At 38.9% G+C, this 16,722-nt stretch overlaps 1 protein-coding gene across 1 annotated transcript in view; it reads right to left on the bottom strand.

Moving 5' to 3' along the window:
- LOC104532437 (von Willebrand factor D and EGF domain-containing protein) overlaps nt 1–16,722 on the bottom strand; it is a gene marked incomplete at both ends in the record, with an annotated part of 138,878 nt that overhangs the window by 27,060 nt on the left and 95,096 nt on the right. Inside the window, 3 exons of the mRNA XM_029087386.1 lie at nt 2,695–2,790; nt 3,558–3,653; nt 12,159–13,049. Coding sequence (XP_028943219.1) covers nt 2,695–2,790; nt 3,558–3,653; nt 12,159–13,049 — 1,083 coding nt within the window. The remainder of the gene's footprint in view (nt 1–2,694; nt 2,791–3,557; nt 3,654–12,158; nt 13,050–16,722) is intronic.

The raw sequence follows: 16,722 nt of genomic DNA, 5'->3' as shown, positions 1-16,722 counted from the left end.
GCATTTCCGTGAAGTTGAATAGGTATGCACCACAAAACCTCCGTTTGTTCTGCCTCATTTAAATGCCAGTTCCCACAATGTATTGGCTCATGCATCACCAACAAAGCCACTGGCTGAGCTCCTTTTGCCTCTTTATTTATCTGTTATTACTGTAGATGATATAACAGGCATTAGGAATTAAAAACTGTCTTGCATATTTCTATGCGGCAAGTACCTGACTGTTTCAAAAAAAGGTATTAGAATTGCAAATTAGTTTAGTTGGGAAGTCAGTCTGTGAAGGAATCTGATAAAGTTTTCATTGTAAAGCAGAGTGACACTTTTAAACAGTCTTTTTCCTTCTATTCCCTTTTGTCTTTCAGTATCTTACAGAATAGCCCATTAAATAAATGAAATACATTTAAGCTTAAATAAATTAAGGGTGGCTAAAATGGTGCAGATGAACTAAAGGAGGAATAAAATGTCAATTTGGAAAGAGAAAAAAATGAAATTGTAGTTTAGATGAGAGACTTTTCTCACTAAGCAGCAATCACTTATGAAGTCAAAATGGACTTCATTAATTGCTAATGGAGAATTTGGATTAGTTGCCTCATTGTCCTAGCTAATTCACAGATGTCCATACTCTGTCAGTGTTTATATTTCCATTGGTAAAGTCCCCTAAGTCTCTTTCTTTTTTTGTTTCTATATCTGTGTTCATCCAGAGACTCCTATCATTGTGGCAGAAAACCCCAACAGTATCCACAAAAGTACTCCATGTAGTGCTCACAAAGCAGTGCCAGAGAGGTGAACCTGATGGTCTTTCACCTAAGGTATTGGCAGACAAACAAATCCTGCTGCTCTTATTCTGGGTTGGAAATTACTGCTTCTGCTGCTGTTGCTTGTCCTCCCCTTTGAATAATCTTGTTTAAAGCCACCCCAAAATAAATTTGCAGAACACAAGGACAGTAACCTCCAGCAGGAAAAGGAGGAGATAGTGGGAACCAGAACAGCGAGTGGCAATCCCAGTCGTTTACCATGGACTTTAGTTAGGTTAATTTGTGTGTCCTCTATAGGTCTGTCATTTCAACACTTAAAGGAAGAGCAATCTCAGGGAGATGGAGGTTAAGATGACATCTCTAACCTTGAAGGCAAGGTAATGTAGGCTGAATGTGTCTTAGTCATTTAATATTCACTATGGCAGAGGCAGACTGCCTGTGTAGCTTTGAGGTTTGGCACTGATTAAGGGACTCCTCGATCTTGTTCCTTTTAATATTTCACTATTTTGCATGCTTTGTCCCAGATGAGTGCTGTAGTTACTGTGCCTTTGGAAGAAAAATATATACTCTGGGTTTTAGCACTTAGACCCTGAGAGGAAGGTCTGAGCTCTATCTATTCAAAATAAGGTTTGAAACTGAGTCCTGACTTGAAATAGGCGCCTAGTTCCAGTCCTCATCTTCTCATTTTATACTGACATGTGGTGGTGGCTTTTCCCTCAGCATGCACATTTCTGTGAAAGCCTTTGTAGGTACTCTGCAGGTCTGAAATTCAGGAGGAGGACTGTGAATTCTGGCAGCAGCAAGATGTTTAACATTAGAATCATAGAATGGTCTGGGTTGGAAGGGACCTTAAAGATCATCCAGTTCCAACCCCCCTGCCATGAGCAGGGACACCTTCCACTAGACCAGGTTGCTCAAAACCTCATCCAACCTGGCCTTGAACACTTCCAGGGAGGAGCAGCCACAGCTTCTTTGGGCAAAAAGGATTTTTAGAGGGTGAATCATTAAGTTCTCCTTGCAAACTGGCTTTTGTTTTTTCCTGTACACTCACAAGCCATCTTCTGGAATGACAAAATGGCACCCAAAAACTGGACCACAAAAATCTGAGTAACCCATCTCAGTTTCTGATAGCTTACCCTTATATATTCACTTCTCTTCCTTATAGTATGCAACATTAGAAGTGCATATGGATTTGCTAACTTAGCACCAGCAGTCATGCTTGCTTGCTTGCTTACATTCTTGTCCTAACTTAAACTGGCCTCCTTCTGTCCCTGTCTCCATGAACTGTACTTTTAAGTTCAGATTGACTGCATGTCATTAAAAATGACCAAAAGCCAAACCCTTGTTCTTTCTGCCCCACCATCATCCCTTGAGAGAAATGTGTAGGGTTAAAAGCAATGAAAACAGGAAGTTGCACAGATCGTGAGCAGTGCAGATGGTTGCATTGCCCTCATCTCTGCCACTGCGGCTCTGGGGCAGGACTCGCTGTCTGGGCTCTCCATGAACAAGACCAACAAAGAGTGAGGTTATGTCCATAGCAGCAGAAACTGTAAATCAACATATCTGCAAAGTTTCCAGTGAGATTGATTCTCATTTGCAGAAGTTACCAAGCACCTAGAAAGGCTGTAACTTCTGAAATGAATAGCTTGATTTTCATTTTCATGCATGCTGAGAAGAAACTCCAGAATCACAAGAGTTTAAAAAAAGCTGCAGAAAGGTTTTGCTTGTGGATTTCCTCTGTGTGACGCTGAGATTTAGATAAACATCTAAACTTATGAATACTTACACAGACTCAAAGCCTTCCGAGGTTCTGCCCTTTACTCGGTCTCCTGTTCTTCTATGTTCATTCTTTAAGCAATTCCCACTCCGACCACTGAATTGCAGGGAGTACCTGGATTGCAGGCAGCAGAAGGAATGAGGCCAGTCATTTCTAACCACTTACCCGTTTCACAAGAAGGGCTGCTCCATCCATTTCTGCACTTGCACTCATCCGGTGACACACAGACCCCGCCGTTGTGACAGTGTCTGTTACATACCACTGGAAAACATGCAAAGGATCAAAATCTCTTATTGGTAACACCCATCCTAAAGCTGCTTTATTAGAGCAAATAACTAATAGTATTAGTCCAGGAGGTAAACTGAGGGATGAAGCTGTCCCTTTCCTTGGTTTTCTTTCTCTGTTAGAAGTATTGCATCTAAAATCCTTTGCTTTTTGAGTATTCCAGCTACTCTGGTTCAGAGATGAAATTATATTCCTGTCAATGGCAACCTGATATTTAAATAAGCAGCAAGGACTGTAATAATGGAACTGCATATGCTTCACCATCCATCTAATATAGAAGGGTTTGAAGGCTGATTTTTTTAACAGATGTTCTATATATTGAACCTCTTTTATAACTTGTGTTGCACAATAATGTGATTCCTAATAGGTATGGTTGTCTTTTTGTGTTCTTGAAATTAGTGTTACTGCATTCACTTGCACAATCTTGAATTTCATAAATGTTACTATAAATAATATGGAGGTTTTGCTTGTTTGTTTTTCCAGAAGCACTTTTGTGTAGAAAATGTTGATATAGATGTGCATATTTTTACATAATACAACTATGCTTCTGGTAAATATATGCTGTGAAATAGTTTAGCTACGGTATTACTTCAATACATTATACTTTGATTTCCTTGCTGTATTCAATCATCATTTTAAGGGGAAATGTAGAAAAATAAAAAGGCTTTTTTTTTTTTGTTTTATAATTTTCAGCAGATTCAAACATGTAATGAGGATAAAAGCCTGAATGAGTTCATACATACTTGTTTCACATCGAGGACCAACAAATCCATACGCACAAGAACAAGTATTTTGAGATAGACAGGTTCCTCCATGCTCACACGGTGGATCACACAGCACTGCAAGAATAAAACATGAGGAATAAAAAAAACCCAGTTCAAATATTACATTCTGTGTGGCTATGAGCACAGTACCTGTTACTACTTTTCCCATACCACTTGTAAATACCACCAAGTAATTTGGTGACCGAGGAAAACACTGCAGAGTAAAAGTAGATATCACATTAGTAGTACAGCACTAACTAATGAGTAGCTATATAATATCTGCAAGTGAATTATTTCAACATAATCATATTTAACTTCTGAGCATGCACATTTTTAAGTATGTATTTTTGAAGTCTAAAGGTGGATCAAATACAAATGTACTTAATACCAAGACCTAGACCCTCTCTACAAATTTGCCTGGTGGATGTTAAGTAAGCCTTAACAGGTGTCAGATGTTATGCTAGAGCAGAGAGAAAGGGTTTCTTCTCTATAGAAAAGAGTTGTACGGGAATTTGTCATCAAAATGACAAACATTTAAGCAACAATTTTAATGTTTAATAAGTAGTGTGAGGTCTGCAGGCAAAGCAGCAAGCTAGATACTGATTTCTTGACATACTGCAATACACAATGTCATTCCATGGAAGAAAGAGGATGAGCAGGTGTATTGTGTAAAGCTGAAAAGCACTTCAGCTCCTGAAACAGGCTGCTTGATGAAGACACTTGTTTGTTTGGGTTTTTTTAAATGTTGACCATTATGAGCCTAATGGCTTTTTTGTGCAGGGAGCCTGGAAAGCTTAGCCTCTTAAACCTAACATCTAAGGTAGATACCTGACATCTGATGTCATGAACACTTCTATTTGTGCCCCTCTATTAAGAGGTAGTTTTGCATGCCAAACTCAGGAGAGAAGAGAAAATCACTGAAGGTAAAAGATGATCTCTGACACTTACTCGAAGAAGTAAGATGACCACTGACACTTCCTCGAAGTGCTGGGTGCAGGAGCAGAGCAAGGCATGTGAGTCAGCTGGCTCTCATGCCTTCAGAAAAAAAAAGCCACCTCAGATAACAATGTGAAATATCTTTCCTTGTGCTTGGGAAGTGAATACAGAGAAAAATGTACTTTGGCACACTTAACTGGCAGAATTTTGTCTTTTATAATGAATACAAAGCTAAGCAAGGTTATTCCAAGGAAAACGCAAAATGAAGCTAAAGAGATCTGAAACAAAGCATCTTTCATTTTAAGTATTGTTACCAGGGAAAAAAAACGTAATGTATCACATTTTGTTCTTAAAACTGGAAAATGGGCTGTGTAATTGAAAAGGTAAATGAAGGACAAATGCTTGTGGTACAACACAATTTAAATGAAGTTCATGTGTTGAAGGCCTCCTCACCTCTTGTGTTTATCACCAAGCCTTCAGATAAAGCCATTGCATATGAACTTTGCCATCCAAAAAAGTATTGAAAGCCACTGCATATTTTCCAATTGTAGTTAAAAAGACAAGCTCCAAGGAGGTACCTTCAAATAAACCATTTTGACACAAATAACATTAAAGAAATATATTTGGTATTAGATCTGCTCCTCGGGTACTTCATTATTTAAATTTTCTATTACCATACAGTTTTAACTGTGAAATTTTCAGTGCTGCATTAAAATAACTTTAGGATTTGACATGCCTGAGAACAGAAAACTCACTAGATATAGTTTATATTCATACTATACATGCTGAGAATGTCATTAAGCTAAATTTAGTTTTGATTTGATGGGCTCTAAGGTTTAGACATTTGCAATTCAGCATGTGTTTAGCTGAAATTTGAAATGTACATCTGTGAGAAAAAAAAAATTTAAAAAAATCATAATTGTCTGGACAACCAAATAGATTTGATTTAGACCCATTTGAGCAGTTTCTGTTAAACTTGCCCAAAGTTTTTCTAATTCAGCCACTGGTAGAAGCTGTTGGAGCAGGTCAGAGGCTCAGGCACCTTGGAGTCTTGTGTTATTAGGGTGAACAGCAGGTAGCAGTCCGTGATGAAATGGAAAGTGGAAGAAAGTGAAAGAAATTGAAGCTGTTTTCAAAGAAATTGATTATTCCTTTAAAATTGCAGTACTATATTTCTAAGCCACCACTCGTGTTCGGGGGCTTGTGCTAGACAGGTGTAGGGCTTTGAAAGGAGGGTGCCGACCCATCTGCTGCACGCACGTCCATCTGAAATATCTCCAGTCTTCTGGTCTTGAGTAAGCACAGGACTTGTTCCTAAAGGGATTTCCTTGCAAGGAAAATTAACAGTAAGTAGAATTGGTTCATATTCTCTGCATGGAGACTGGGAAACACTAAACCTGGGAAAAATGTAGCACCCTCTTTGAAGTACGTGAAATGTGATTGTAGGACGATGGTTGCATAAAGCCTCCAGGTGCCTAAGTGCTATGCCAAGCACAGTGACATTCAAACATATTATACTTTATTTCAGCGTGTTTTGTATGTGGCACTTAAAGGAAATGTGTCCATTTGAACAGAGTACTTTCCATCTGGCCTTTACACGTTTCAAGATGCATGGGAACTGTCAGAAAAGAACATGGTATTTTGGATATTAAAACATTTAGCTCTTATGGTGACATTTAATAGTAAAATGTTTAAAAGTATTGCATTACTGGTGAATAGTAAAAGATAAAAACTGAACACTGGCTGCAATGTGAGAGCAAGAGTAATATTCACCCAAAAGACATTTCCCTCCATAATAGAAATATACTGTTTGTGTCAAATTCTTTTCCCAAACTTCTGTCTTTCATCTTCTGGAATGAATATTTTTTTCCATAAACATTTGCTAAATTGTACAAAGGTATTGCAGTGTTTTTATACTTAGTGGTTTTGGATGGTATAAAATAACAATAAAGAGGAAAACATTGCTGCAAATGGTCAATCTTGCTGTCAAATATACGTATGTTTATGTTTATAATTTAAAATCTGGAGGTGAAAATGGAGAAGTCCATTATTGTTTTCTTTGAAAGGGCTTTTTGGGAAATATCCTGAAACTTCTTTTTTCCATTAAAATGAGATCATGCACTTTTTATAAGTTTCTCTACGATAACTTTGGGGGTACTCAGGAATACCAGATGCTGTGTTGTTTCCTCCATTTTTGACAGCCTAATCAGCAAATGGCTTCCAGGACAGAGTTATTGCTTAACAACTCAATAGCAAGTAAACTCCCTGTGCCATTCTGCACACGAGGTCCTGGCCATGTGCCATTAAAGCAAGACTCGGAGGTCTGAGAGTGTTACCTGCAATTCCAGTTAAAAATTTGAAAGTCGGGACAGACTTCACTGGAAGGAGTGTAGTTGACCTTGATTCATGCAACCATTGTACATTATTTATTTTCTTTTAAAGATCCATTAATCTAATTTCCTAAATATACAGGTGAAGTTTGAATATGTGCAGCACAAGGGAGGGACAAAACTGAAAAGAAAGTTATGTTGCAGGCTAGCCAGGTTGTTGGTTTTCCTTTTGAGCAGGTATGGATAGGAGTTTTTCTTTTGCAAGGAAGATACACAGATAAAGGAGATAAAGCATAGGGTTGAAGCTATGTTATTAAAATAACTCATATGCATATTTAAATATTCCAGCAGTTCAGAGCCCAGTTAGGAAATAAATACCCATCATAGCAAATAGCAAATTAACAAGATTAACTTGACTGAATAAATTGGGAATACAAATGCAGACAACGGTTCTGGTTAGGTTGTACTAATGGATTTTGTTTTGTGAAATGTCATCTGAGTGCTCAACTGAAGTCAAAAAAGCAAATAAAGTGTTAGGAATTGCTAAGAAATGAGCAGAGTACAAAATGCCAGACTTTATTATAGTCTGTATCCATGGTGAGCTGCATCTTAAATACCGTGTTCAGGTCTGATCCCCTAGCTCAGAAAAGGTGTAGTAAAAGTGGAAAAGATGGTACTAATGGATTTTGTTTTGTGAAATGTCATCTGAGTGCTCAACTGAAGTCAAAAAAGCAAATAAAGTGTTAGGAATTGCTAAGAAATGAGCAGAGTACAAAATGCCAGACTTTATTATAGTCTGTATCCATGGTGAGATGCATCTTAAATACCGTGTTCAGGTCTGATCCTGAAGGTGTAGTAAAAGTGGAAAAGATGCAGAAAATGGTGACAGTGATAACCAAAGCTATAGAAGAGCTTTTGTATGAAAAACAAGTGAATAGATTAGGTCTTTAGGAAAGACATGACTTGGGGCAATAGGATAGGAAACTGCAAAATTAGATGTGGCCTGGAAAGGTTGAACAGGGTACTGTTCAGAGGCATCACAGTGGCTTTTTGAAACACACAATCCATAACATGCTAAGAGACTGTTCTATAGAAGAGCTTTTGTATGAAAAACAAGTGAATAGATTAGGTCTTTAGGAAAGACATGACTTGGGGCAATAGGATAGGAAACTGCAGAATTAGATGTGGCCTGGAAAGGTTGAACAGGGTACTGTTCAGAGGCATCACCATGGCTTTTTGAAGCCATAACAGGCTAAAAGACTGTTCTGAACACTATCCCTGTATCTTTCCCATATTCTGACAGACATCTGCTGTTGGTACCTACTGGAGATAGAGGACAGACTTTTGGTCTGATATGTTAGAGCTTTTTGAGTGTAAAAATGTCAGATCAGACGAATGTCAGCTACCTGATTTTTTTGCCTCGTTTCCTCCAGCTGTTCATCCTGAGGTTGTAATTCTTTTCCAACTACTCCATCTTTCCTATTATTTTGAAAATTATTTGGTTTGAGCAGTGGTTTTGTAATATCAAGGCAATGCAGTTGAGCAGAAAGCATGACTACTACCAATCTAGACTTCCCCTTCCCTTAGAAAATACTGTGCAAAGACTATAAAATACCCCAGAGTTTTACGGACTTAACATTTTTAAGAAACTGTTTCTAAAGTAGCATGACTTTATCTTCCAGAGGAATTCTGTGGAACTTTTCTGACTACTAAAAAAGTAGGAAGATACTAGTCTTTAACTGTCACCTAATCCAAAATAGTTTTAAATAATTGTCTGTATTCTATGGAACCGTCTTTAACTGTCACCTAATCCAAAATAGTTTAAAATAATTGTCTGTATTCTACGGAACCAAGTGTTTGACTTTTTAATCATACAGTCTTAGTGAACCGAATCTTAGAATCATAGAATGGTTTGGATTGGAAGGGACCTCAAAGATCATCTAGTTCCAATCCCCCCGCCTTCAGCAGGGACACCCTCCACTACATCAGGTTGCTCAAAGCCTCATCCAGCCTGGTCTTAAACACTTCCAGGGAGGGGGCATTGACTTTTTAATCATACTGTCTTAGCATCTTTGCATCTTTGACTTTTTAATCATACTGTCTTAGCAACCAGACACTTCCTAACATATGAACTTGGGGTTAGAGAAATATAAACAAGGATGACCAGAACTTTGGCTTAAATTCTCATCTTTCTTTAGTCTTCACATCTTGGTCTCTCAGAAAGAAGCACAACAACAATGTCCAGAGCAGAATTTTTTGTTAACTTCAACACTGTTATGGAACATAAAGGACATATTCCACCTTGGGACACCTTAAGGAGCTCAAGAAATAGAACAGCTGCTTCATAATTATGCTCCACATAAGTGCAGTCTTATGTCTCTGCTATGGAGTGGGGAACAGAGGCAGGACAATGAATAATTGCTCTAAAGTGACTAACACCACTAACGAATATTTCAGAGCATTAGCCTCAAAGTGCTATGTTACATGTGCCACAAAATATCAGAAACATTCTGAAAAAATCCTGTTTGGATGAGTTATGCATTATTAAAGCACTAGTGTTTTATTTGATTGGGATACTGAGCTGAAAGGTTTAAAGCTCTGCCAGTGTAATGACACTTCTACAGCGTGCTCTGGCAGGTGATAGGGGCTGCTATGGAGTGTACCATCATAATGCATTGACTTGATAGTATATATCCCTGAAAAGGACTCTCAAAGTGGAAATGATGTATTTAGTAACCTCCCTCATCACCAGAGGAACTCTTGGCTAAGTTTACTCCATCAATGCCAGTGAGCATCTTCAAGACAACGTGTGGGAAAATCCAGTGGACTACAGTAGGTCTTATTTCTCCTGCTTTTTTTAAATTATTGTGTAGGTGATATTGGCTGTCTCCAAAATGCTACTCTGAACTGGTGTTTTTCAAGGCCTTGCCTGTTTAGTAGACTTGTCTTAACATTAGGCCAGTAATAAATTATAATACTGCCTTTGTGCAGGAAGGTGAAAGAGCTCAACAAGCTGAGAACTTGTCCAGCTGTAGGAAAGGTGATAAGTAGAGCCTCGAGGAACTACTTGATCTCAGCTCATCTGCAGAGTAATTAGCCAGAAGTAAGAGAATTAAAAATCTGTAATGCTTATTACACCAAAGAAAGATGGATAAAAGTAAGGTCCTACTTTTTACAGATGACAAAGTTGTTGGTAACGAAGGGAATGATCTAAACAGAAAATGCTAAGAGCATCTGAAAATATTTCAGTTTAGATGCCTGAATATAGGCCAAACACACTGACATCTAGCTATATTCTTCCAAAAGAAAATAGGAGGTTGGACCTGATGATCCCCAGAGATCTCTTCCAGCTGAGACTGCTGTGAGCCTGTGATCCCCAAAGCAGGAATACAGAATATTTTCAGACAGTCTTATTAAACAAAGGTCACATCCCCTACTCAAGCTCCACAGGTATTAAAACTTGCTACCAATGGGCTGTTTCTTTTACCTCAGTGATTTTTTTTTTTATCAAATAGGATGGTGACAACTATCAATAATGTCTGAAGCTGTCAACATTGTTGACAGGTGTCAACACTTGCCACCGATGTTATATCAAAGCCTGAAGATTTTGCAGATGTGTGTCTCTTCTAAGCTTTGATCACTTGCTGAATTTTTCTGCCTTCTGTTCTTAGAGGGTACTACTGTTTCGAGGGAAGCCGGTGCAATTGTGGCGGCATTGTAAGGTGCTGATAGCAGAGGTTATGACAGGAAGATCCCAGGAATTATCCTCATCTTTCAACTTCATCTGTCATGGTGAATCAGCTGCATCTGACATGGGAAGAGACATCAAGGGCTGGAGGTACAATGGGTGCTCTTCACGCTTCTGGCCATGCTCCAGGACAGTGCTTGCAGGTGTGTAGAGGGGCTCAGGATGAAGAAGAAGGAGGGAGCAGATAGGCTTATTACTGAGTCAGGTGACATGGTCAGTGACAAGAGACAAATAAAGGATGTTTGTGTATTGTGTCATCAAGCCCCAAGACAGAGAATGATGTTGGTAATAAAGTATTTCATCCTAAGGACTCTCCAGAGAGATTTTCAGTAATACCAGTAATTGAAGAAATCATCTTGTCTTGCGAGACAGTAAAAGGCACCAGTAGATTTATGTTTTAAGGATTCTGCTGATGGGCATACTAAATATACACAAAGCAGCTGTATGCCCATATTTGTAAATATTCTTATGTACATGGGCCTGGTCTTTGAGAGGAGGCCATTCTGTGGTCAAACTTGCTTTGGGCTTCCCAGTACTAGGAGTGACTTGATACTTTTCCAGCTCCAGGTATAAAAGACCAAAGACACGATCTTTCATGCTGAGTAACCTTAAGTCCTTTAGAAGGGTCATTTCAGAAATGTGCAAACAGGCAAAAATTATAGCACCCAAGATTATAGTAACCTATTCTCACGCATTTTGTAATATATCTCCAGGACTGCTCTGAGCTCAGAGGGCTGCAGTGTTGCTGGGGGCTTTACACCTCCGTGAAGCCTTGCTCACACCAAATAATCCCTGGGAAGTCCACTGCTGAGCCATGCAGTCCTGCACAGCCAAGACCCCCTCCTATGCCTATCTACTCTGCATGCAGATCATGAGAAACTGTACGTGAAAGAAAATGAAACAGATGGTGCAAATACTTTTGCTTTGTGCAGTGAAAGGCCAATTAAGATATCAACTTATCAGAGGGATTTCAACAAAAGCTATAATTAATCACAGCTAAGTCAGGAAATTCATTGTTTCAACAATGTTCATAATACTATTGTTTTATGGAGGTAGTCTAAGGTGTCTAATGAATAAGTCACTATATTGTGAAAACCCTTCTGGTGCTACATTTCAAATGACAAGTTCAGTTTTTTATTTAAGTTATTAGATAGATATTTAAAAGTAATTTTTAAGGTAGTAGAACAATTAGTTTTTCCTAGAATATGTGTTGTATAGAGAAATGGAGTAAATTTTACCCTTTCCCACTGAAGTTTTATATGTTTTCAAATGGTAATGACTTCAGTAGAATGAATCTGGCCTTAAGCAAGGGTAAGCAAGATTGCAATCTGTCCCTGGTTTCAATAGATTAGATATTATCAAATAAATATGTCATTTTGGTAAGCAGAAAGAGCTTTTTCAAAGTTATAGAATGTTTCTCTATTATTTTGAAATATAATTGGCTTTGAAAACCACAAAAATCCCAGCTAGAAAAATCTCCAAACTGATAATAAAAATTAATTTTTACTTTGGAGAGTTATTAATTTGAAGTTAGAAAAGAATTCAAAAGAGGATTTTCCCCCTTACCTTCACATGTAATTCCATCACCGCTGTATCCACTGGGACAAGCTCCACATTTAAATCCTCCATCTTCAGCCGGCTCGCACTGTACGCCAGCAAAGCACGGCACATCAGCGCAAACAGCCTTCTGATGCATCCCACTGCTGGTTTTTGGCAGTTCCACATGATCCAGCGCTGTGTTGTGCACCCTTCTGGCTGCTGTGGTCTGTGCTGGAAGCTTTGCTTGAGGAGCTGACCCCGGTGGGACGTTAGCACTCAGGGGAGCTGTATCAAGGGAAGAACCTATTAAATGGAAAGGGGAGGTGAGGTGTGTTGCCAAAAGAGATCCTCTCTGCTGCTCCGTTGGGAAATCTTGGGATGGTTTAGTCTTTGAGACTGCCACTCGACTGGGCCATTTCCTGGGATAATAGCTGTACTTGGAACGAGGGTGCTGAGCAGCATGTGGCTTTGCAAAGAATGAACTTTCATTTCTATTGTGATGAGAAGGAATGGTCTGGGTTGTACCTGGTTTGTTTTGTTTAAAAGGGAGAGGGGTATGGGTTGTCACACTGGCAGTTGTGACTCTGAGGTCTGGCTCCTCGTGCAGAAGGAAACTGTGTGCATCACTTCTTTTTTCAAGAGAAGATTGTTTCTCAGGCGCTGTGGACTCCATATCAGGTTTCTTTGCTGACGTTGTATGAGCTTGGGAAGTCTTCCTTTTCATTGTAAGAGATGGAGCGTTCATAACTGTGGAGTTTCTTTGCAAAAAGTATGTAGTTTCTTGTCTTGGAATTTGGGTTTGGAAAAGAAAGGAATGTCTGTTTCTTGATGTCTTTAAAACGTCTTCCTGATGAGAGCCTCTAGCACCTTCAATATTTCTTCCAGCAATATCCACAAGGCTTTGGGGAGACCTTGAAACTAGGGCAGAAGGAAGATTATATATTAGTCAAATTTGCTGATCTAGAGTTTAAAGGTACCACAGTGAACATAGTTTATGAGGAAACAACAGAACGTCAATTCCAGAAATTAATTATCATATATGCTAAGGGCACATTTATGCTGGCTGTCATAGAAATGATATGATGTTATCTGCTATGGGTAACACCAGCACTGGATGCACAGGGAACTGCAATACCAAAACTTACAGGCTGTCGGTTCATGAACTGGTGAAATATATTTATGCTGGCTTAATACTGAGTGAACTTAAGGTAGTAAATCTCAGTGAGGATCAGACATTATTCTCTGAGGTGCAGCATGGGTCTTACAGAGGTTAAACTGCAGCCAGGCAAAAACACTTGTCATGCTGGTTTACTAGTTCTGGCTCATCCTAGTCCATGAGGTTTGGCACTGCAGCTCTCCGTGGTGTACCCTATAGTTCTTGACCACCTGAGCTAATATTTGTTTCTTATTACCTGTCAGTATTGCAATAGTGTGCTGACAGATGTTCTGCTGGACAGTACATAACGCAGAGACTTTATATTCAGGCTCTTGCAGTCTAAGGGTAAGAGAAGACATTGCAGTTTGGGACAGATAGGTATCAGAGATGGAGAAATAAACAAATGTTAAGATGGTCCTTGGCAAGACCGTGTCCTAGAGATACTCTAGTCCCATCACACTGGTGCATAACTATGTAATGCTTTTGTAGTCCTTAGGGCAAAGGAAAGTTTGAGGAAAGGATTTAAAGGAGACAAATGGAAAAGCTTTGTTAATGCTGTGTACGGCTCCCTCCAGACGTAAGGGGCAGCATGTAAGAGAGTCTGCTGGTTTGTAACTGTCACCCACTTGTTACAAAGCCAGCCACCTTTTCAGTTGTGTGAGGAGAGATGATAGATGGGGAGAGGGTAGTCTGTGAAGGGCCTTGAAAGTGGAGACGAGTAGTTTGAATCAATACTTTCAGGAAGATTAATGGCCATCTGCTGACTCTAATGAATGGAAGAAACTATTTTTAACTGGTTCTGGCATACTCACTCCATAGGAAATGGGATATATTGGATCCTGAACAAAAATCCTTACTTGGTTCTAGGGTTAACCCCATGCAGGATGTACCTCTACCTTTTAAATATAAATATTAATCACTTTCTTAAAACTCCTATTGATGTAGAAATTAGCTGTAGTTAGCAAGGAAAGATGCTTGGCAAAGGTCAGAATGAAAGTTAGTGTTGACTAGATCTGAGTTAATCCTGGCATCCAAACTTGTATTTATCTGGCTGGTAAACAGTGTAATTCTACTGGTGGCTGATGAGATTATTTTGGTTTTTTTCTTTCTTTTATTTTTTTTTTCATTTGCCCTGAAGCACAATGTTTTCGAGTTTTACAATGGTACTGAATCAAGCTATAGACACCAGTAGGTAAATACTTTGTATTTAGTAGAGCAGTCGGTAAATACATGGATTTTACTGTCTAAAGTAAGGCTGATGAATGGAGGTACACAGAATGGAAGAAAATAGATGGTGAAGCTGGAAGGACATCAGTAAAAAGGGCATGAGAGGATAGAAGAAATCAAAGGATTTTTAAAAAAACGAATGAGAGAAAGATGAAAGAAATATCCCCATAGGAAATTATCAGTAATAGATGATCATTGCTGCCTTTAGAAAATTCAATTCAAGGACCAGAAATCGACAGGAATGACAGTGAAGGGCTGAATGACCTCTCTGACAAATTTCCAAAATGAGCCCTGGTTATAGCTTTGAGCTACTTCCACTGTGTCATAATTAAATGGGTTTTCCTCCTAACTAAATCTTAGAAACTAATAAGAGGATCAGACTGACGACCTGAGAAAGGGAAATCTTTTACTCCTTTATCAGGTGATATAGGTGATATACTCATCCTGCAAGTAAGCTTCAGCCTTCCCTGTAAGGGGGAACATCCTGTTGTTGGAATGTATCTGTGACAATACAGTTTTTACATCTCAAATAAGACTACTAACAAAAAATAGTGATATAGTTTGGTTGTTTGTTCATTATGATATATACTGATCAAGGTACCTAATCCACTTCGTACAGGTCACCAGACTTTATAAGATGTTGGCATTGTTCAAATGTGGTGACTTCAGTGTCCTCTCAGCTTTCCTGATTTCAGATTTTTACTCATAGTGATACTGTGCAATTTAGTTAGGATTAGAATATGATAGATTTTTTTCCTGGAATACATGAAAAAATCTTTCTGCAGTCTTCCAGATATCTAAATGAGCTAAAACAAAGAAGTATACCAAAAGATTGCAGACTCAGTTGTCTGTAGTCAGCAGCTTTCTCAAATCCTGTATTACTTCAATTTATTTTCCTTGCAGTCGATCAATATTTTCAAATGTATAACCTATTATCAATGCAGAAGTGTGATTGCATGAATCTGCTTTTCTCTGTGATGCCACTGTATGATTACATATTGGACTGGATGAAAATAACAAAAAAATGACAAGGCAAAGTGTTCAAGGTTATGTGACGGTACAAAAATACATTTTCACTACCTGTCAGTATTTCTACCTGTACTAATGGGGAAACATGCAGCAGTGGAACAACTGAGTTTATTTTTCACAGAGGTAGATAAGAGACTGAGAACCTGATGCTCTGCTCAAGCTGAGCGTGGCAGGAGCTCCATTTGTATTGATGAAGTTACACAACTGCAAGCACAGCGTAATGCAGGGATGGATCAGACCCTGAGAAGATAGATTCCTCTGTTGTCCCCCTGTCTGGGGAAGATTAGAACAAGAGTGACAGAGGACAGATTTTGGAGACAAAAGTTTAACATCCCTCATCCAACTCAACAGCAGGACTTTTTCCATCTATGCGGTGCAGGAGTTCCCCCACATGAGAACCCCCCAGCCTTCGGTTCGCCCAGTGTTTCACACTAAGCTCATAAGTCAGAATCGTCATAACAAATCTCGGGTTCCTGCTTGCCAGTGCCATCACGGCATTGTTAAGGCACAGCAAATTCTGATTTCTTTCTCACCTGAATTGCATTTTATAGTGAACTACTAGATATCTGTAGTTGAAGAGGGTCATGTTCATTCTGAGGGTAATAAAATGACTATATAAGCTAGTGAAAACGGCAGTTCACAAACAGAGCAGACACTCAACAGTCTCTTAAATGCAGAGTGAGATATCAGCACTCTGAAACACAGAACAGAAATCTAATATATTGTCTCTCTTCTGAGTTTCTGTTTTTTTTTTTTTTTTTTTTTCCATTTACAAGGATACATCCAGACTTGAGTTAAGAGAAATCAGATCCCCTTCTGGCCTCAACCATTTCTATTCCCGGAATTGGGTCAGTTACCCTATTCCTCTGTACTGTTCACCCAAATCTTTGCTGGTCTTAGACTTACTCACCACCACACCTTCCTTCCCAAGCCATGTGCCTTGGAAACATCCCCATCCTGACCTACAACTAGCAGCTGACACTTCAAACTTTTCTTACGCTTCTTAGCTTAAGCATGAGTAGACACAAGTAGTTATTACCTTTTCATTGCCATGCTTGTCTTTGCATCTCTTAGAGTTAGAAACTTTTTTTTTTAAATATAAGTGTAACTATTTTGTGTGATCACATGAGGGAGACGCTATAAGCATCACCACGTAATCTCAGGTGCTGTTGTCTCCTT

This window comes from Antrostomus carolinensis, unplaced genomic scaffold, assembly GCF_000700745.2.
Source record: "Antrostomus carolinensis isolate BGI_N321 unplaced genomic scaffold, ASM70074v2 scaffold771, whole genome shotgun sequence".
Classification (NCBI taxonomy): domain Eukaryota; kingdom Metazoa; phylum Chordata; class Aves; order Caprimulgiformes; family Caprimulgidae; genus Antrostomus; species Antrostomus carolinensis.
This window is presented reverse-complemented; position numbering and strand designations above follow the sequence as displayed.